Source organism: Terrapene carolina, unplaced genomic scaffold (genome assembly GCF_002925995.2).
Source record: "Terrapene carolina triunguis isolate 2854851 unplaced genomic scaffold, T_m_triunguis-2.0 Scaffold21, whole genome shotgun sequence".
Lineage (NCBI taxonomy): Eukaryota > Metazoa > Chordata > Testudines > Emydidae > Terrapene > Terrapene triunguis.
The window spans coordinates 35,020,116-35,038,570 of record NW_020664372.1 but is presented as its reverse complement, the minus strand read 5'-3'; the positions used below and the strand labels follow the sequence as shown (position 1 = coordinate 35,038,570).

The 18,455-nt window shown below is 45.9% G+C and overlaps 2 protein-coding genes across 2 annotated transcripts in view; one reads left to right on the top strand and one right to left on the bottom strand.

Moving 5' to 3' along the window:
- Positions 1-4,718, top strand: part of GAS6 (growth arrest specific 6) — a 72,927-nt gene extending 68,209 nt beyond the window's left edge. Inside the window, exon 15 of the mRNA XM_026647649.2 lies at positions 4,150-4,718. Within this exon, the coding sequence (XP_026503434.1) occupies positions 4,150-4,301 (152 nt within the window). The 3' untranslated portion in view covers positions 4,302-4,718. The remainder of the gene's footprint in view (positions 1-4,149) is intronic.
- Positions 4,719-9,609: 4,891 nt separating this feature from the next.
- Positions 9,610-18,455, bottom strand: part of TMEM255B (transmembrane protein 255B) — a 130,526-nt gene continuing 121,680 nt past the window's right edge. Inside the window, exon 8 of the mRNA XM_026659108.1 lies at positions 9,610-9,777. Within this exon, the coding sequence (XP_026514893.1) occupies positions 9,610-9,777 (168 nt within the window). The remainder of the gene's footprint in view (positions 9,778-18,455) is intronic.

Genomic DNA, 18,455 nt, shown 5'->3' with positions numbered 1-18,455 from the left:
ACCAAATTTAAAGCTGCCAAATTCAGTAGAGTTATGCCTGCGTACACGAACCTTGAATTTGGCCCTGCATGTCTCCAAGCAGGACGTGTTTGGATGTCCTGTAGTATCCAGGGAAGTAGTGTTAATGTCATGGGAGAATCCTGTCAATCTAGTCCTCCTTGCTTTGATGTGGAGATGAGGGGTTTATCCATCTTCCCATGCCATTGTGAGATTAAATCATTCTTGAGCAATTCATCATTTTCTGTTACACAACCAACTTGATTAGCTTAGCCTTAAACTGTAGACAGACAAGCTAGTGGCCTTCAGGGCATGAAAGAGGACACTTATCTCAGTAAGCTTTCATTTAACGGTTTTATTGTGTGTGCTTTTTGCCTTTTAATCTCTGTGTTTAAGGAGGCTAGGTGATAGAATTATAGAAATTAGTAATAATAATTACTAATAATTACTAAAGAGGTGGTTAGTGGGTTACAGCTTGTTGTAATAAGCCATTAATTCAGTATCTCTATTCAGTCCATGATTTTTAGTGTCTAGCAGAGTTAGGCCTTGTCTACACTATGAAGTTTTGCTGGCAAAACAGGGGAGGTATACACACTACAAAGCTACTTTTGGCAGCAAAACTCTGCGGTTTTGCCAACAAAATAAAACCACTTCAGCAACAGGCATAAAGTTTTTTTGTGGCAAAGTTAAAGTGACAAAGCATCTGTGTAGCCACTGCTGTTTGTTTTGTCAACATAACTGGCTTCCACCAGTTTCCCACAATGCCTGCTGTGACCGCTCTGCTCACTGTTTTGATCTCTGCTGCCCTGCAGGCATGCACCCCTCCCCTTTCAAAGTTCTGGGAAGTATCTGACAACTGAGCGTGCTGCTCCCTTTGGGGAACAAAGAGCAAATCATTAACATGGAATACTCCTGCCCTGCACTAGGAACACAGCTGCAGGCAGACTGCAGCTGTGGGGAGAAGGGGTGGGGGGGGGAGACTGCTGTGCTGCTTTGACATTCCTCAGCTATGGTTGCCAACTGTCTAATCACACAAACCCGAACACCCTTGCCCTGCCCCTTCCCAAGGCCACACTCCTGCCCCCCCTTCTCTGAGGCCTCACCCCCCACTCACTCCATCCCCCCTCCTTCCGTCGCTTGCTCTCCCCCACGCTCACTCACTTTCACTGAGCCGAGGCAGAGGGTTGGGGTGCGGTCTCTGGGTTGGTGGGTGGGGCACAGGGGTTCGGAGAGTGGGAGAGGCCTCCACTGAGCATGGGGCAGGGGGTTGGGGTACAGGCTCTGGGATGGAGTTTTGGACGGGGCTCAGGGCTGTGGCAGGGTGTTGGGCTGCGGGAGAGGGTTCAGGGTGTGGGCTCTGGGAGAGAGTGTGGATGTGAGAGGGGGCTCAGGATTGGGGCAGAGGGTTGGGGTATGGGCTCTGGGAGGGAGTTTGGATGTGGGAGGGGGCTCAGGTCTGGGGGTTGGGGTGCAGGAGGAGGTGTGGGCTCCGGCTGGGCCTTGCTTATCTCGGGGAGCTCCCGAAAGCGGTGGCATGTCTCTGCGTCTCCTAGGCTCAGGGGAGGTCAGGCGGCTCCGCACGCTGTCCCTGCCTGCAGGCACCACCCCCGCAGCTCCTATTGGCTGCGGTGTTGGCGCTCAGGGTGGGGGCAGCGCACAGAGACCCCTTGGCCGCCCTGCGCCTAGGAGCCGGACATGCCGGCCGCTTCCGGGAGCCGTGCCGAGCCAGGGCAGATAAGGAGCCTGCCTTAGCGGACTTTTGGCTTGTTAAAAACTCCCAGATTGCTTTTAATAGCAACCCGGAGACTGAGGCCGATTCTGGGAGACTCCCGGCCAACCCTATCCTCAGCACAGAGCGCTCAGGATGCTGCTCCTGGCAGCTGAGGAGGCTGTGGGAGAACTTGGAAGGAATCACAGAACCATAGGCAGGCAGGCAGAGCGGGCTGCTTCGGGAGAGACTGCTGTGCCAAGCAGAGCTGGGAGCTGATGCGTGGGGGTGTCCCCCTCCCCCACCTCAGAATAGGTCAGTCAGTCTGCTGTCTCCCCTGCCCCAGACACCCCAGTCTCCTCTCCCTCCCCCCACACACTTCAGTTGAAAAAGCGGCTGACAATCTACTATGATGCCCTGGAACAATAGGATTAAGAAGCCTGCATTGTGTGACGCTGTACCTGCCCCATGAGGCATTGCAAACCCTTCCCAAAGCACCTTGCAGCCAGTTGCACAGTGGGATAGCTACCACAGTGCACTGCTCTCTGTGGATGCAAGAGCTGTTAGTGTGGCTGCACTCCGCCAACACAAGGAATTAGTGTGGACATGCAGCAGCAGCTTTAATTAAAGCGGCATAACTTTTGCCGATATAACTTTATAGTGTAGACAAGGGCTTAGGAATTTAAACTCCCAGGCTCGCCTTTTGAAAGTGTTGTGCAGGTTCCCCCTGAGGATGAGGACTGATAAGTCAGAGAGTGATCACTTTGTGAAAAGAGTTCCAGTATTGCCAACCTCTAATGTTCAAAAAATCATGAGTTAGGCTCACCAAATATCATGAGAATAGCTTTAAAAACATGAGATTATGTATAAAAAAAAAATAGATTTTTGTTTGCCTTCTGCTTTTTGAGCCTTTAGGGTGCACTGGGGTCACATTTTGAAGCTTTCTCCACAGCCACAAGGGCTAGAAACTTAATTTTTCTTTAAGAATGAAGGCTGAAATCATCACATATCCACTTGACTCCAGGAGCTGGAACTTTAATAATTACCATGCGACTCATGACAAAATCATGAGAGTTGGCAACACTGCCAGGTGATAGGGTGTTTCTGTCTTTTTATCATTGTCCTGTGTGAGTTCATCGTGATTATCTGGTTTCACCCACATAGTTGTTATTGGGGCATTTAGTGCACTGGATGAGGTACACCGCATGTTGTGATAGGCATTTGTAGGATCCATGGATCTTGAAAGGTGTGTTATTGGGGGGGGTTGGGGATCGTAGTGTGGAGATATGTCTGCAGGTTTTGCATCTGTTCTGGCAGGGTCTGGTGCCCCTTTGAGTTGGTGTGTCTGCCACCAGACCCTGCCAGACAGCCCTGGCGGAGCCTTCTCAAAAGTGGGGGGCTAAAGCCCCTGCCCTCTCTATGGCCCCATCCCCACCCTCTGAGGCCACACCCCCGGCCAAGCCAGAAGCCAGAGCAGGCCAGGAGCCATGGACCCTCCACCTGCTCAGGGCGGGGGAAGGCGAAAGCAGCCTCCAGCCCGTGTACCCGCCCTGCAGGTCCCCCGCCCAGGACAGGTGGAGGGTTCCTGGCTTCCCACAGCTGCCCATGTGGCTCTTACGCTGACCTGGCTCTGGCCGGGGAATGGGGCCTTGGAGATGCAGCCCGGCCATGGTAAGAGCCACGCGGCCAGGCAGCTGTGAGTACCTGTGGAACCTCCACCTGCCCTGGGTGGGAGGTCCAGGGACGGGGACACGGGCCGGGGGCTGCTCTCAGGCCTCCTATTATGGGCAGGTGGAGGGTCTGTGGTGCGGCACCCCCTGCTGCCCAGGCTCCCTGGCTGGGCTCCAGCTGCTGGCCTGGCCGGGAGGCGGGGCCTCAGGGGGAAGAGGAGGGGCGGGGGGCCCTTGGTGAAAAGTGGAAGGGCCATGGCCCCTGGCCACCCCTGTTCTGGCGCCACTGCTGCCAGAATAACAGATGCAAAACCTGCATCTGTTGTGCGGGCAGGGGCTGTGGGTCTATTACAGCAGTGGGTGGGTGAGGCTTTGTGGTCTGTGTTGTGCAGGAGGTCAGACTAAATGATCACGATGGTCCCTTCTGGCCTTAAAGTCTGAGTCTAAGTTGAAATGGAAAAGTAATGAGGGTCTAATGTTCAAAGTGTGGGACCAGACCCTCAGCTGATGTAAACTGGCATCGCTCTATTGAGGTCAATGGACCTACACTGATTTACACCAGCTGAGGATCCCTTCAAGAAAAGGCCCTAAATATGAAACAAAGTGTTCTTGCATTCTGCTTACCGTGAGGGTGGAATGGAAGGGTGCAGAAGGGGGGAGAGGAAATGGGGAATGTATTAGAATTAATCCAAGTACCAGTCATCTAAACTTGGTAGGGATGGTGTTTATTGAAACTTAAGGAAGTTAAAGAAATTTTCTTCTGCTTTTACACAGATGTTCCTGTCACTTCCACTCCAGTCACTGCATTCTACCATGGTTGCATGACTGTGAAGATGAATAATAAGGCACTGGACTTAGATGAGGCTTTTTACAAGCACGGTGACATCACATCACATTCTTGTCCTCCAACTGAGACTGGTCAATAGGTACCACTGCAATGTAGAAGTTTTATATTCAAAAATTTTCCATGCTTTTTTTAAGATATAAATTATTCAGACTTCCCGCACTATGTGTATAGTTTCTCTTAAACACTGAAGTTATGTAGGCGCTACTGATCCTCACAAGTCAAATTGATTATTGAAATATTTCTTTGCTTTGAGGCTTAGAGTTTGTAATATATTTGTAAATAGTTCAGAAGACTAAGATTAATAATCCAAAAGTGAAGATTATACCTAAAGTGAATGTTAAGACTGTAAAAAGACAGAGGGATAGCTGTAATGCGGAAAACCTGGTAATATGTCAGTGTGAACTGGAAGAAAAATAATATTGCTGTATTATTTTTATTACCAAACACTGCTTTCTGATTTACAAAATATGAAAGAATAAAATATTTACATAAAATTTCTTACTTGCACTGAGATTGTTTCTTGGAGATATGATTTCAGACTGTGGATGATTTGCAGAGCCGATACCATTTTATTCATATTTCAGTGACTAGTGTGTTCATTGGCCTCTGAAAAACTGTAAGTAGGCTCTAGACTAGAGAGCAAGCTCATATTTAGGTGGCAGGGGAGATGTGTGGGTGTGGGTTTTTTAGGATTTGTTTTGTAAGATGCTCTCCAGAGATAACAGGCTCAGTCACAACCTTGAGAAAAAGCTCTTGGTCAATGGAGAACTTGAAAGTGAGAGGAAAAATTGGGTCAGCAGGAAACAATTAAAAGGAAAGCCTAGCTCAGGTAGAAGCCAAAGTGTCTTATGTCAGTAATCAGTGAGGCAAGTGATGAAAGATATCGAGAACAGGGAATATCATGCAGTGATGTAACTTTTGCTACTTAATTTTTAGGCTGGCTCACTCACTATGAGCCTATAGGAGCGCTGAGGCTTTGTGATTAAGTGTGAGCTACCCAGGCTGAATAGCAGTGTGGCTGAGACTGTGTATGGGCTTATTCACCAGAGTGTGCAGCAGAACAAAGTGTGTTAATTTCCATGCTTACCAGCAGGGGCTCTTCAGGATAGACACGGTAGGCTTTGCCAACGCTGTTTTAGGTGGATCGGACTATCTTTCTCACTGCTGCACACTGGCTCTGTGCAAATTTTTGTGTGTGTTTTGTCTGCTCACTTTCAGCTGTTGCTAGCCTCCAGAGAGGTTACTAGCATGGGGACAGGTCCTGCAAGGTGCTGAGCATCTCTTGAGATGATGTCATCCAGAGGATTCTAGGATGATTGGAATTCCTCCAGAGACACTTGAAAGCATGCAGCACGTGGCCCATATTTTGCATTAGAGTAACAAATTGAGAGTGATAAATATCTTGTTATGGTTAGAATTCAAACATTTTATGGATGAGGATATCTTGGAGTACAGCTAGAATTTCATGCATAGTGCAAATAACACTGGGTATGGCAGTGTTTTGATTCAAGATTTTCTTTTTGTTTAAGGAATTTTTTAAAATAAACTCTAGATTCGTTAGGTGACAAATTATTTTACAAAGAGAGTCCGAGCAATGACTTCTGGGGCTTGCAAGGGTCAGTATGGCACAGACCCAAGTTTACTAATCTTTTTATAGATATTCTGTAGCACTTATATACAGTGTTTTACCTGGTCAAAGTTAGAGAGAGGGTCAACAGATTAACCTAATAACCTCCAAATTTGCCCACAGTTGTAGCCAAACTATCCAGATAGAACTTTCCCCAGGAAAAGGATGGGCAACTGGATAGAGTATCCCACATTAAAAAAATCCTTACTGCCAAATGTGTTTGGAAGAGGGATATGGCAGCTGTACTGTATCTATCCACTAGATAATGCAACATCAAGACTGACTGGTTCCCTGAGCCAGACAGTCAAGGGTCATGCAGCAAGACTGAAAAGCTCAGGTCTGCAGCTTCAGTCAAGCAACAAGCTTTTTGTGCTTTAAAGAAGGACAAATAGCAGAAGTCCATGCACATTCAAAGGGGACCAGATAAAAGTTCTGAAGGACATTTATTCACTAAAAGTAAATGAAAAAGGGGACAGGCTTACAGGAGGAAGGTGAATAGGTCGTGTATACCAGTAATAATTTCATTTGTCTTACCTTTTGAGGAATGAGGGGAGAGAAATCCAAATACTCCGGATGCTGCTTCTGTTAGGAGATGATGATGGATCAACTGGTGACATGATTAGGACCTAGAAAATGTTTTATTCAGGTTTCTCATTTCCAGCCTTACTGGGGAATGCATACATATCATAGCCTATGGTGATTCTCTATTGTATTGTTTTTCCTGGTCATTTCAGGTCTTTTCCTACATCAATATCCCATCCTTCCAACTTGAAGTAGCTCTAAAGAAAACAGCACAAGCTTGGAAGACATCTGACACTTCCTACTAATTGGAGGAACAAAACCCAGTTTAAGCTTTGTTCTTTTCAAAGAGCACCTGCTAGCAAAATAGTTTCACCTCTAGCATTTGTGTTATTTCTGCAGTACTTCCCAAATAAATAGCTGTGAGGCATATGAGAGTCACAAATCTGTGTGACCTTTGTTAAAGCCAGTGGTTCTATTTATAGTGCCAGAATTATCTTGGATACTGAAAAGAATAATTTTGTGGTATGAGGTGGTGCTGTGCAATTCCACACTTGACATTACGTGAAAGAGACTATAACAGTGTACTGTGCTTAAAAAAGTTAATTGAAATAATTGACATACATGGGAAATGCATCATTTTGATGCAAAAATTGCTCCAATTATTTGTGTGTGTAAAGACTTTATACACCTACTTTGTGTGGACAAAAAGTTAGGATTTACAGTATAAAAATACGGAGAATATAGGAATGTGTATTATTTCTAAACTGATGACATCTGTAATACTATACAGCAGCGCTCAGATGGGGGGGCAAAGGTGAGGGTGATGATAGGGGAGTTTCTTCCACACACCTTTGTTTTCTAACTGGCAGCAGTGAGATGTCAGAGTAGGACACATACCTACCTCCTCTCCCTCTCAATCAATTGTACAGAAACAGTGAAATCTCCATTCCCCCCCACCCTCCCTTTTGAAGTAGTTCACTAAGCCACTGAAGTTAATGGTGTCGGTCCATTCTAAAACTTAGGGTTGACACCATGTGCCTTCTATGCTTCTAACCAGCCAAAATTCTCATTATACAAAACTGGATATATGTGCCTGAGGAACTGATCTGTTTGTTGTCGTTCATACAGCCATGGAAATCCAAGCACTTATGATAAACTAAAATCACTAGCTCATGTGTTTTGAAAGTAACTTACCCTTCTCTCCACCTTGCTTAAAATCTTTTTCTTTCTTTCTTTCTTTTTTTTTTAAAGCTTGAGTGCAAAAATTCTGTTTGCCTTGCTTCTGCAAGGCAACTCCCTGTGCCTTCTTCAATAAGCCCAAACCTAGCCCTGATCCTTTTCAGAAACCATGCTGAACTGAATAGGTAGGTTTCTCTGGTGCATTTTGAATAACATTTCATATTTTGTATTGAAGTCTTTTTTTTTTTTTTTTTGGTACATCAATAGAAAACTCATTGATGGATGGAAACTTCCACATAATTTTATGATCTTTTGCTGTGATTTCAGCTGTTCAAATGTTCACATCCTTCGAAGGAAAGCAGTCTAGTATTCTTAATAGATTTTTATTTTTTTTTTACTGTAACAACTGCTTAAAAACTTAAGGATAAAATATGTCCCCCTTTCCATTTTGCACTTTGACTGTTGGGAAACTTTTTTTAAGTTTCCAATGTGGCACTGGATTAATTGTTGCCCAATGAGCTAGGTCCATGGAGCAAACTACATTTCCTGTGCTGTCCCACAGTCCTGCTGTGGCAAAGAACACTGAGGCCCTCGGGGTGTTGCAGGAGGAATCAGCAACTCAGGGAGTCATTAATTAATTATTTTCATCCTTGTTTAAGCACTGTCATCACTGATTATGGCAGCATAGAGCTGAGAATAGTGCTTGCTACTATCCAGAAGAGGGAGTACAAGAGCATGTCTTTCCTTTGGATGCTACCGCCACAGGAGTTACTGTGTGTATGTGTATTTTTAAATTCTCTGTAGTGGGAGGCTGGAAGGGAAAAAACGCAAAAAGGAATACTCTGAGCATTCACCAATGCATTGCTACAGCTTCAAAACTATTGGACAGGTCTCTTTTTACATAATAATTTAGGTCAACATGCAGCATTTTAGTTTCCATTTTTACTAGAAAAGGAATCAGTTGCCCCCATCTCATCTGCCTTTTACAGTATATGGAAAAATACAGAGTTCAGTACTGTACTAAGTATTATATACAGGTTCAATACTTAACTGGAAATTGCACCTTTAGCTCACTGATATGACATTTTATCATTGTTAGTATTAGCTGGACGGGTACACAATTCAAACAGAATTAAAACAGCCCTGTTCAAATAAAATTTTATATTTGTACCTTTTCAGAATAGGACAATACTAATTGGGATCTTGACCTCTGAATTTTGCTTCCCCTTTCACCGACTTAGGTACAGTATTATGGGTCCGTCCAGACTACCCGCCGGATCGGCGGGTAGCAATCCATCTATCGGGGATCGATATATCGCGTCTCATCTAGATGCGATATATCGATCCCCGAACGCGCTCCCATCGACTCCTGAACTTCACCAGGGCGAGCGGCGGTAGCGGAGTCGACAGGGGAGCTGTGGCTGTCGATCCCACGAGGTAAGTCGAAATATGATACGTCAACTTCAGCTACGCTATTCCTGTAGCTGAAGTTGCATATCTTACATCGACCCCCCCCCCCAGTGTAGACCAAACAAACACAGCATATTTTATTGTTAAATAATTGTCACACCGTATTTATTGGAACAACATTTTTACCAAAAAGGGGCTCTTAACTGAATAGTATAAGGGGGGAAAAAAATCTGGTTTCTTTCAATCCAGACTCCCCACTTGTATCCACAGACTATAAGAGTTCTAATTCAGAAGTATCACTCTATACTGGTTTATGAAAATGGAACCAAGTATTCTAAGTGTTTTTCTTTGTTTCTTCTAGTGAAAAAAAGGTCACTATGTATTATGCTAAGAAAGAAAATCATGCTCATGTTAGCCAGACAGCAATGTCCCAATTGACTACATGCAAACTGTGTGGTGACTGATACCTTCCTCTGGTGACACGCCTGCCTTAGGTTTCCAGGATTCTGGTTAGCTCACAGTGAGTTGGGGTTAAAAGTAGAACAATCATAGAACACACAACAGTTTCCTTAATAGTCTGCTGCCTGTGCAGCTCAGAGTTTCCAAAGATGTCTTTAAAAAAAATTAAGTTAAAATGTAATTCTGTGTTCTAGGGTGCATACGGTGGAGGCTTTTCTTCTGGCAGGAAGTAAGTTGGTGTGTATAGTGGCGGGGCATTGGGTGGGAGACCATAGTTCGAGCTGGACTGAGATGGAGGCTGAGTATCATCAGATAAAGAAATATCAGTAGATGATGATGCTGGAAAATGGCTTGCAGGCTGTAATTAAACAAAGAAAAAAATGCCATCTTCAGTAAGGGATTACAGACATGTTTGCAGCTATACTGTATTAAATGTATATAATGTGTACGATTAAACCTCTCAGACATCTTTAATGTGCACATCCCTGTGGTGGTGGTAACACACACGTTAAGACTGTGACATACAGTGTACATCGAGGTGAGACAGTTTACACTTATCACTTAAGTTAGTCTTAATATGAGTTTTATGCATGCAATTCACCCTTCATCTAGGCAACTGAATAAAATACTTTTTTTTTTGCAAAAGATGATGCTCTAGTCCCCCAAGTAAGTCAGTATAGCAGAGTGGGCTTTAAGGGATATGCAGCTGTTTATTTAAAATTCATATTGCTACCTGGAAACTATCCTAGGGCTGTAGGCATTATATATAATAAGTTACCTCTTTTGATCTCATAAGCTAGTCAAAGGTCAGGGCTCTGTACAAATTGTTGGTGGAGTCTGGTATCTTTGATGCAATCTTGTTTGTCTACAAACCACATACAAAATTCTATTTCCCTGAACAGAGGAGCAACCAAACATCAGGGCAGCATCCTTGCTCTCTAACCAAAAACCTCTTTCAGCTAGCAACCTCCCTACCCCCAAAAAAGGTCTCTCTCTCTAGGCTTTTTCCAGGATTGTGCTCCCAGCTGTGTCTGCTTGTCTCTCTTGTGCTTCTTCACTCTCATATAGCCACCTCCCCACTGTGGAGTCCTCTGCCCACTCAGTCCAAATTACAGGGCAGGCTCGCATGCCCCTTGTGTCTTAGCTGTAAGGTGAAGCTGTTTGGCTGTCTATTTTAAATGAGGGGTAGAAGTCCTAACAATTTAAGTAAGGTTTAACCTGACCCACAATATCTTATTTCAGTATAGGATGCCTATTCTTTGATTCACTTTATGGCCCCCTGGGTAAGTGTGCGTGGAGGGATGTATGTGTGTATGTGTGTATATAGATAGATAGATAGATTTGGATATATAATGTGTGTGACTGACTGGACTGTAATACTCTGGCTCCTTTTGGATTTGGACTGGAGTGAGGAGCTCTAGGTGCTTACAAAGCAGCTCATCTTCAACCATTAATGCTTCACCCACTTTGTTAAAAACAAAAGGGCACATGGACACTATTTTAAATATGAGTTTTGCCATTGACTTCAGTGGGGCCAGGATTTCATCCTTGACCCTCAGATGTTAATCACCTGCCATTCCAAGGGTGTCAGCTGAAGTGTTGAGGGCCCAGCTCTGAAGTGCTCAGATTCAAAGACCCTGAAATTTTTCAATTAAAAAAAAAAACAAGCTATTTTCAAGATAAGGGAAATGCAAAATCTGACAAGTAAATGCCACTGTCCCAGGTACTTAACGTTTAAAAAATCATCCATAATTTTCTAGAATAGTGGTATTCTAGTACTGGCAACCATTACAACTAGGTAAATTTCTCCTCTGAACAGCACAGTGGATCTCAGATCTGGCATTCTACTCTCTACATGCATGGACCTCTCAATGAGAATTCTGTGCAAGCAGAGAGATTAAAGCTTTGGAGTCAAGAAGCCTCCGTGTGCTTCTGAGCAGATAACTTCCTCCTCTGTTTACAGATGGGGTTGATTTAAACAGCTTTAATAAGGCCTGAGCGAGGGGATTTTGTCATAATCTTATTTCTAAGGATACAAATGCATGGTTACAGCACATACACTCACAACAACTACTAACCATATCGTAAGAGAAGTTAAAACATTCTGATATTTTCACACTAGACCGAGAGTCTCCTCTGTTGTCTAGTTTCTCCTTTGTCAGTAACATCTAGACCAACCACCACTACTGCAATCACAATTATTTGTTCAATTATCCATTCAGGTGATCAGGGATGTTGCCAATGAGAATGACTACACTGTAGCATTAGAGTAAACTGTGCTATAAGCCAATTTTAGAATTAGCTCTAACATGGTAAATAAAAAACTCTGGCTTATATCTGTGTAAAGCAGTTTGTTTTCAAAAAATAATAGTCTACCTTTTTATAACAATATGATTCTCTACTAGCTATTTCACAGCCACTCAGTATGTTGACCAGTTGAGAATAGCACAATGTGGACTCGGGTCTAGTCCCTGAATTTTTAGCTGTTACCTCACGAAGCAGAGACTGCCATGGGGTTAAATTATTAAAAGTGCCTAAGTCAGGAATTTAGGCCCAGATCCTCAAAGGTATTTAGGCCTCTAGAAAGCAATGAGTTAGGTGCCTAAATACCTTTGAGGATCCCTTATGAGGCTAGATCTCAGAGAGACTCAGTGGGACTTACTTAGGCGGCTAAGTCGACAAAGCACTCCACTCAGCACTTAAGTGGCTTTGCATATGCCTATCCCTGGAAACGCTGTCTCTTTAGGCCTCTAACTCTGAGCACACCCCCAGAGTCAGGCCCCACACAAAAGACAGTTGTGTGTGTCCTGACCTAGTGCTTAGGGCACTCCGCTGGGATGTGAGAGACTCAACGTCAGATCCCTGCTCGTGTGTCTCCTACATTAGTGCCCTAACCACTGGGCTGCAGCGTCACTGCTTGGCTCTAAACGCTGCAGCAGGTACCTCTGGAATGCCTGGGGGCTTTTAGGGTATCTGCAAGTGAGCTGGGAGACCTGGCCCTGCAGCAAGGAGGCTGGAAGCTTTGAGAATCCCAGCTGGCTCCAGGGCTCTCTGGGCTACTAGACTCCCTGCTGTGGAGCCAGGAGCCCTTTTCTCTTAGGCTCATAGCCAGCTTCCAACTCAGCTCTCTCAAGATCCTGTTCTGAGGCAGAAAACTCCCCTTTCAGTGCATGGGAGCCTGGGCACCTCACGTTGAGGTGGGGGTTCCACTGTGTCTGCCTACCTAAGAGTTAGACACTGCAATGCTCAGCATTGCAACTTCCACATCCCTTTGTACTTCTCACCCTATGTCACTTTTGAAAATGGGATTTAGGCACTTTTGAAAATTCTGCTCATGTTCTATACAAATAACTAACACAGCACCCTCAATGTGATTAGGTCTTTAGTGTGAAAGCGGACCAGCAGGTGGTAACTCTCATTTCTGCTTTCTGTAAATGTGAGCTAAGCTTTGGGTTAGGACAAAAGATTTACTCAGTAGTTGAGGTGGGTAATGTCTAAGAATTTGGCCATTTCAGAACAGATTATTTACAAAATGTCCAAAAGTGGAAACAATTATTAGACAGCATGCACTGAACATCTTCACCAATCATGAGTTTGCTTACATATGTAAGCCTTTATACTAGTGCTGTAACTCATTCCCTCCACACAGCAATGTGATTCTCTCATACATGGAGCAAGGCAGTTTTTTTCCAGAAGGATTAATAGCTTTCACCTGTGGAGACTAAAGCTTGCATCTGATCTCTCCTGGCGTGCAGGTGCTTCCTGCCTCTGATTGTTATGAACAGAAGAAAAAGCAAATGAACACACTTCCAAAAATATTTAACAATATAGGGAAATACTGAAGAATTTTGGAAAAATAGTGACAGATTTATTTTTGAAAGGTGAGGGTTTTTTTATATGCTAGAACACAAAATACTTAAAGAAAATAACTAAACTGAAGAGATGAAGATTGTCATATCTTTTGGTTGTTCTTCACGCCAATTTCTCTACTCTCAGGTCACACTGATTTGAACTTGATAATCTTTAGAAAGTCACAGCTCCATTGCCAATTGAAAATGATCCCTGATTACTAGAGCCTCTCTCTAGCACATTAAGGTCTATAACACACACAGGAGCGAGTAATTGTGGTGAATTAAATGACCACATTCAGTTTTCAGAATCTGAAGTTCTAAGATTGGAGGGTATCATTTGCATGCAGGCTTTTCTGTGGTGCTTGTTACTTTACTTTCCTGGCCTTCATCATAGTAGTATCTGAGCACTTAAACATTAATGAATTTTTATCTGCACAACACTCCTGCGAGGCACAGACTTATTAATTATTTCCATTCTACAGATGAAGAACCAAGGTACAGAGATTAGGTGACGTGCCTAAGGTCACACAGGAGGTCTGTGGCAGAGCTAGGAACTGACTTCAGGGCCCCCAAGTCCAGTGCTGAGCTTTACCCACAAGTCCTTCCTTTCCATCAGGACTTTACACTGTACTGCTCTGCTGTTGCCCCAGGCAGCAGTTTGTCAATCAATTAAAGGAAGGGCAGTGAGTGGCAGCACCTAGATCAATAGAGACAGCAAAATCAACAGCAGCGTTTAAAAAAAAAATGCCCTTGTCACAGACCAATGTCATGGAAGAGCAGAAAGGTGAGGGAGCCAGTAGTTGCAGATGGAGCAGGGAATGCTGGGGATTTCAGGGCAGCAGCAAAGGATCAAACATTAGCTCTTTGAGTAGATGCAGCTGTGAATTCCGTGTGTGTGTGCGCGCGTGCACGCAAATGCCCTCTGCACCAGAGAGAAAGAACTTTGCCTAGACACCTGTCCTTTCTGCAGCGTGAGGGAGACCCTGGCTCACGTTTACTTAGTGTGCCAGGTTGCAGCCCCTACACCGGCTCCTCATCGACATTATGTTGTGTTTTTGGTTGCACTTTTCCCCTCACCTTCTCATTTATGCACTCCCTATCCGTGGCCCCACAAAGTCATGGGACCTCCTGGTCAACTTCCTCTTGACCCTGGCTAAACAGGCCATCTATAAAACCAGGGAGAGGAGGTTGGCCGATGGAGGTTCCTGGGACTGGGGGGCCTGTTCCGATCCTCTGTCCGTTCACGTATCCGGACAGAGTTCCTCTGGGCGGCGTCCACGGGCTCCCTTGACACCTTTGAGGAGCAGTGGGCGCTGTCCGGGGTTCTCTGCTCGGTGTCCCCGTCAGGTTCCCTTCTTTTGACCCTTTGACCGGACTCCTGTTCCTGTTTTTACATTAGTTGTCCCCCGTAATCATTTGGGTTTTAGGTCCTGTAGGTCCTCCCCTTAGGCTGGGGGGGGATCCTTTAGCAGTGGGTGGGCTTCGCCCGCCCACTTCCCGGAACCCAATATGTACAGCTTATAACCATTAAAATACAAATTGTCAACATCACATGTCAAAATATACAAAATAAATGTCCTTAAATAAAAAAAAGTACCCGCAGAGGTGGTGCTTATGCCCTGTGGCCGTAGCCCCTCCCCTGGCTGTGTAGGGGCAGCGCCAGCCCGATCCCTTCAGTTCCTTCTCACTGATCATGGCTAGAGTGCGGGCTTTATGGAATCTTCACCTCCCACTCTCACTCTCCGTTTTCTGACTAGTACCTTAGGCTTAGTTTAAGTGTTAGTAGAGTATTTGGCAGCCTTGTGTGATGCCCTCACCAGGGTTCAAGCATTTTCCATCATAGAGGGGGGCCATCCCCAAGAGCAACCCCCACAGCAGATGCTTGTTGAAGGACACATTAAAGAAAGTGGCTCACTCTGCAAGTCAGTCACAAAAAGGATTTGCAGTTGAAGCAGCATCTTTCTGGAGCAGGACATGAGGCCCACTTTGGCTCTAAGGCCCTCATCTGATAATTGGTCACCTTCAGATCTGGCAAATGATGCCACTCTGCACTTGGTGTCTCCCCCGAGGAAAAGGGGTCATTCACTCCGCTCTGGTGTGGCCAGGAAGAGGTCCCATAAAATGAGCCGGGACCATTCCATGGCTCAGCGAGATTCCTCCTCCTCTTCTAGGAGTGCTGACCAGCACTGCACTCCCTCTGGCATGTGGGATGGAGCAGGTCCATCCACCCGCTCCTCAGTACCATGTGGTGAGCAGCAAGGGCCTGTACTGTTGACTCCAGTTCCGGCCACGGGACATCCATTGAGTCTGGTACTGATGATGTTGGCACCAGTGCTGATGGTCTTCACATTGATGGCATATGAGCCGGCATCAGACCTGCTTTGCCTCTCAATCCTGGACCTCTACTAGTTCATGAGTTCTCCGGTGCTATGGCATCTACCAGCTAGTCCTCCATTGTGCCCCTGGCACCTTCTGGCTATGTCAGAGATGCCGGGTATGCTGGCACTGCAGTTCCTACCACCTGTGCCGCAGACTGTGGATTCGAGGTTGGGATTGGCACAGAAGGCCTCCTTGAAGTTGGTGCATCCTTCAGCCCCATCATTGTCTTGGTGGCAGATCCCATCATTGAGTGCAGTGCCAGCGCCTCTCCCAGTACCAAGTAGGAGCATGTCCCATTCAGTGCCACTGGTGCTGATTCCCCACTCCTCTTCAGCACTGATGCTGCCTCCTGATTGGGCTTCAAATGAGTCTGAGTGGTTCTTTGCCCCATCGGGGCTGGCTCCCATATTGTCACCACAGAACCTCCAGAATTCCTCAAGGTCAGGGTTGTCCTCGGATAGGCATCAGAGATCACCCTCAGATCATTATTCGCACTGAGATCGGCATCTACTCCACAGTCAGGACAGTGGTTCTTGTCCCAATGCTTGCTGGCCACCAATGCCTTATGCGTATGCCCAGTGGCTTCCTTAGAATCTCTGAGATGTGCCTCGGTCCTGAGGTCACACTCTAGAGCACGATCACTGTTCCCGACAGTCACTCCTGCTCCCATACCGTCTCAGCTGCAATTGACCGCTGAGTCCATTCCCTTATCCCCTGGGACCTATGGACCTCTTCCAACCAGATCCTGTGGTGCAAGAATAGAATCCATCATTGGTGCAGCAAACCGCCTCCTCGTCCTCCCCGGATGAATCTATTGTGCTGGAATCTTCCTCTCCCTCAGTGTACGAGGACTTAGTTTAAGGCATATGAGGACCTCCCAAGATAGCAGCCATACACCTCAGGTATCCAGGCAGAATTCCTGCCGGAGAGCACACACAAGCTGCTGGATATTCTCCAATCATCAGCTCCAGGGAGAGTAGCCTTCCTGCTAAATGAAGCTCTCAAGGAGCCTGCAAAGGCCTTCTGGAATACCCCAGCTTCATTGTCCCCTATGGCAAAGAGATCAGAGAAAAAGTACTTCATTCCAATGCAAGGGTGTGAGGGTTTCTACTCCCACCTGGCCCTTACCTCCCTGCTGGTGACTGCAGCAAATGACAGTGCTCAGCAGGGCAGGTATAAATCAAATGAACATCAGGATCCGTCAGGCTTTGGTCTCTAAATATGACTCTGTCAATTGGGCAGCCATGTGTAAGCTTGCAGACAACTTGCCAGAACCCTCCAGGGAAAAGCTTTTTTGGCAGTTGTTGAGGAAGGGAGCATGGTTGCCAAGACATTATTGCAGCAGCCAGAATTATGGTATCAGCTGTCACCATGAGGAGGGCCTTACAGCTGCAGAATTATGGCACTGCGCCCCATATGCGGCAGACCATTGAGGCATCCCGAGATACTTTGCGGGCTTTGGGAGTGTATATTCCGGTTGTTAAGAGACGCCACCATAACGGTCAGCGGACGCAACAGCAATTCTGCTCTCAGCGTTTTTTTGGACAATCGTCCCTTCCTGTGCAGCAGCAGGACTATACCATAAAGAGCCACAGATCCCAGAAGAGAAGGTCCTGTGGTTCAGGGTTTAACCAGCTGGACCCCTCCTGGTGCCGAGTAAGCACCCATTTTGATTTGTGTGTCCAGGACAGCAGTCCAGTGGTAATCTCTCCTCCATCTCCCCTGTTCGGGGACAGGTTGGCCTGCTTTTACAGTGTTTGGGACTTCAGGTCAGGTTATGCCAGTGGTTCTCAAACTTATGCATTGGCGACCCCTTTCACACAGGAAGCCTCTGAGTGCGACACCCCCTCCCCTTATACATTAAAAACAGATATTTAACTCTATTATAAATGTTGGAGGAGAAGCGGGGTTTGGGGTGGAGGCTGACCATGTGACCCCCTCAGGGGTCACGACCCTATTTGAGAACCCCTGGGTAATGCCATACAGTTCCTCTCCATCCCTCCTCCCTACCCACTACCACATCCCTTTTCAGGGACCCCCTCATGAGACACTGCTACTTGAGCAGGTTCCGTTTTTACTGGCTTTGGGGGCAATACAGGAGGTCCCCCTGTAACATCAGGGGCATGGGTTCTACTCCTGCTATTTCCTGGTCCCAAAGACCAAGGGAGGGATGAGACTTATCCTCAATCTCCTGTTCGGCCAAATGGAAGCAATTCTCGGTATGGTCATTAGCCCGGGGAGTTCAACCGATGCTGCCTTGTATCCAGGACGTTTTGGAGTACTTGTTACACCTTCAGTCTTCTGCTCTTGCACTTAGTTAATTGGGAGTCCACCTGGCTGCAATTCCAGCATTTCATCTGCCCATCAATGGAAGTCTGTGTTTTCAAAACCCATACAGTGAGGTGCTTGAAAGGAGTCAGTCATCTCCACCCGCCAGTTAAAGAGCAATTTCCTTTGTGGGACTTAATACTGTCTTAGTGGCTCTTACGGGACCTCCGTTTGAGCCTCTGGAAACTTCTTCCTTCCCTCTTCTGTGTCAGAAATCTGCCTTCCTTGTGGTGATAACATCTGCAAAGTGTCTGTGAGTTGCAGGCTTTGATGGCAGAACCTCCTTATGGATCATTTTCCAGAAACAAAGTAACCTTGCAGCCAGACCCTAAGTTTTTATCTCAGGTAGTTTCCCAGTTTTACATGAACCAAGTTATATATCTACCAGTGTTCTTCCCTAAGCTGCACTGAACCCTAGAGAAGCAACGTCTTCACGCACTGAATGTCAGGCGATGTCTAGCTTTTTATCTGGATAGAA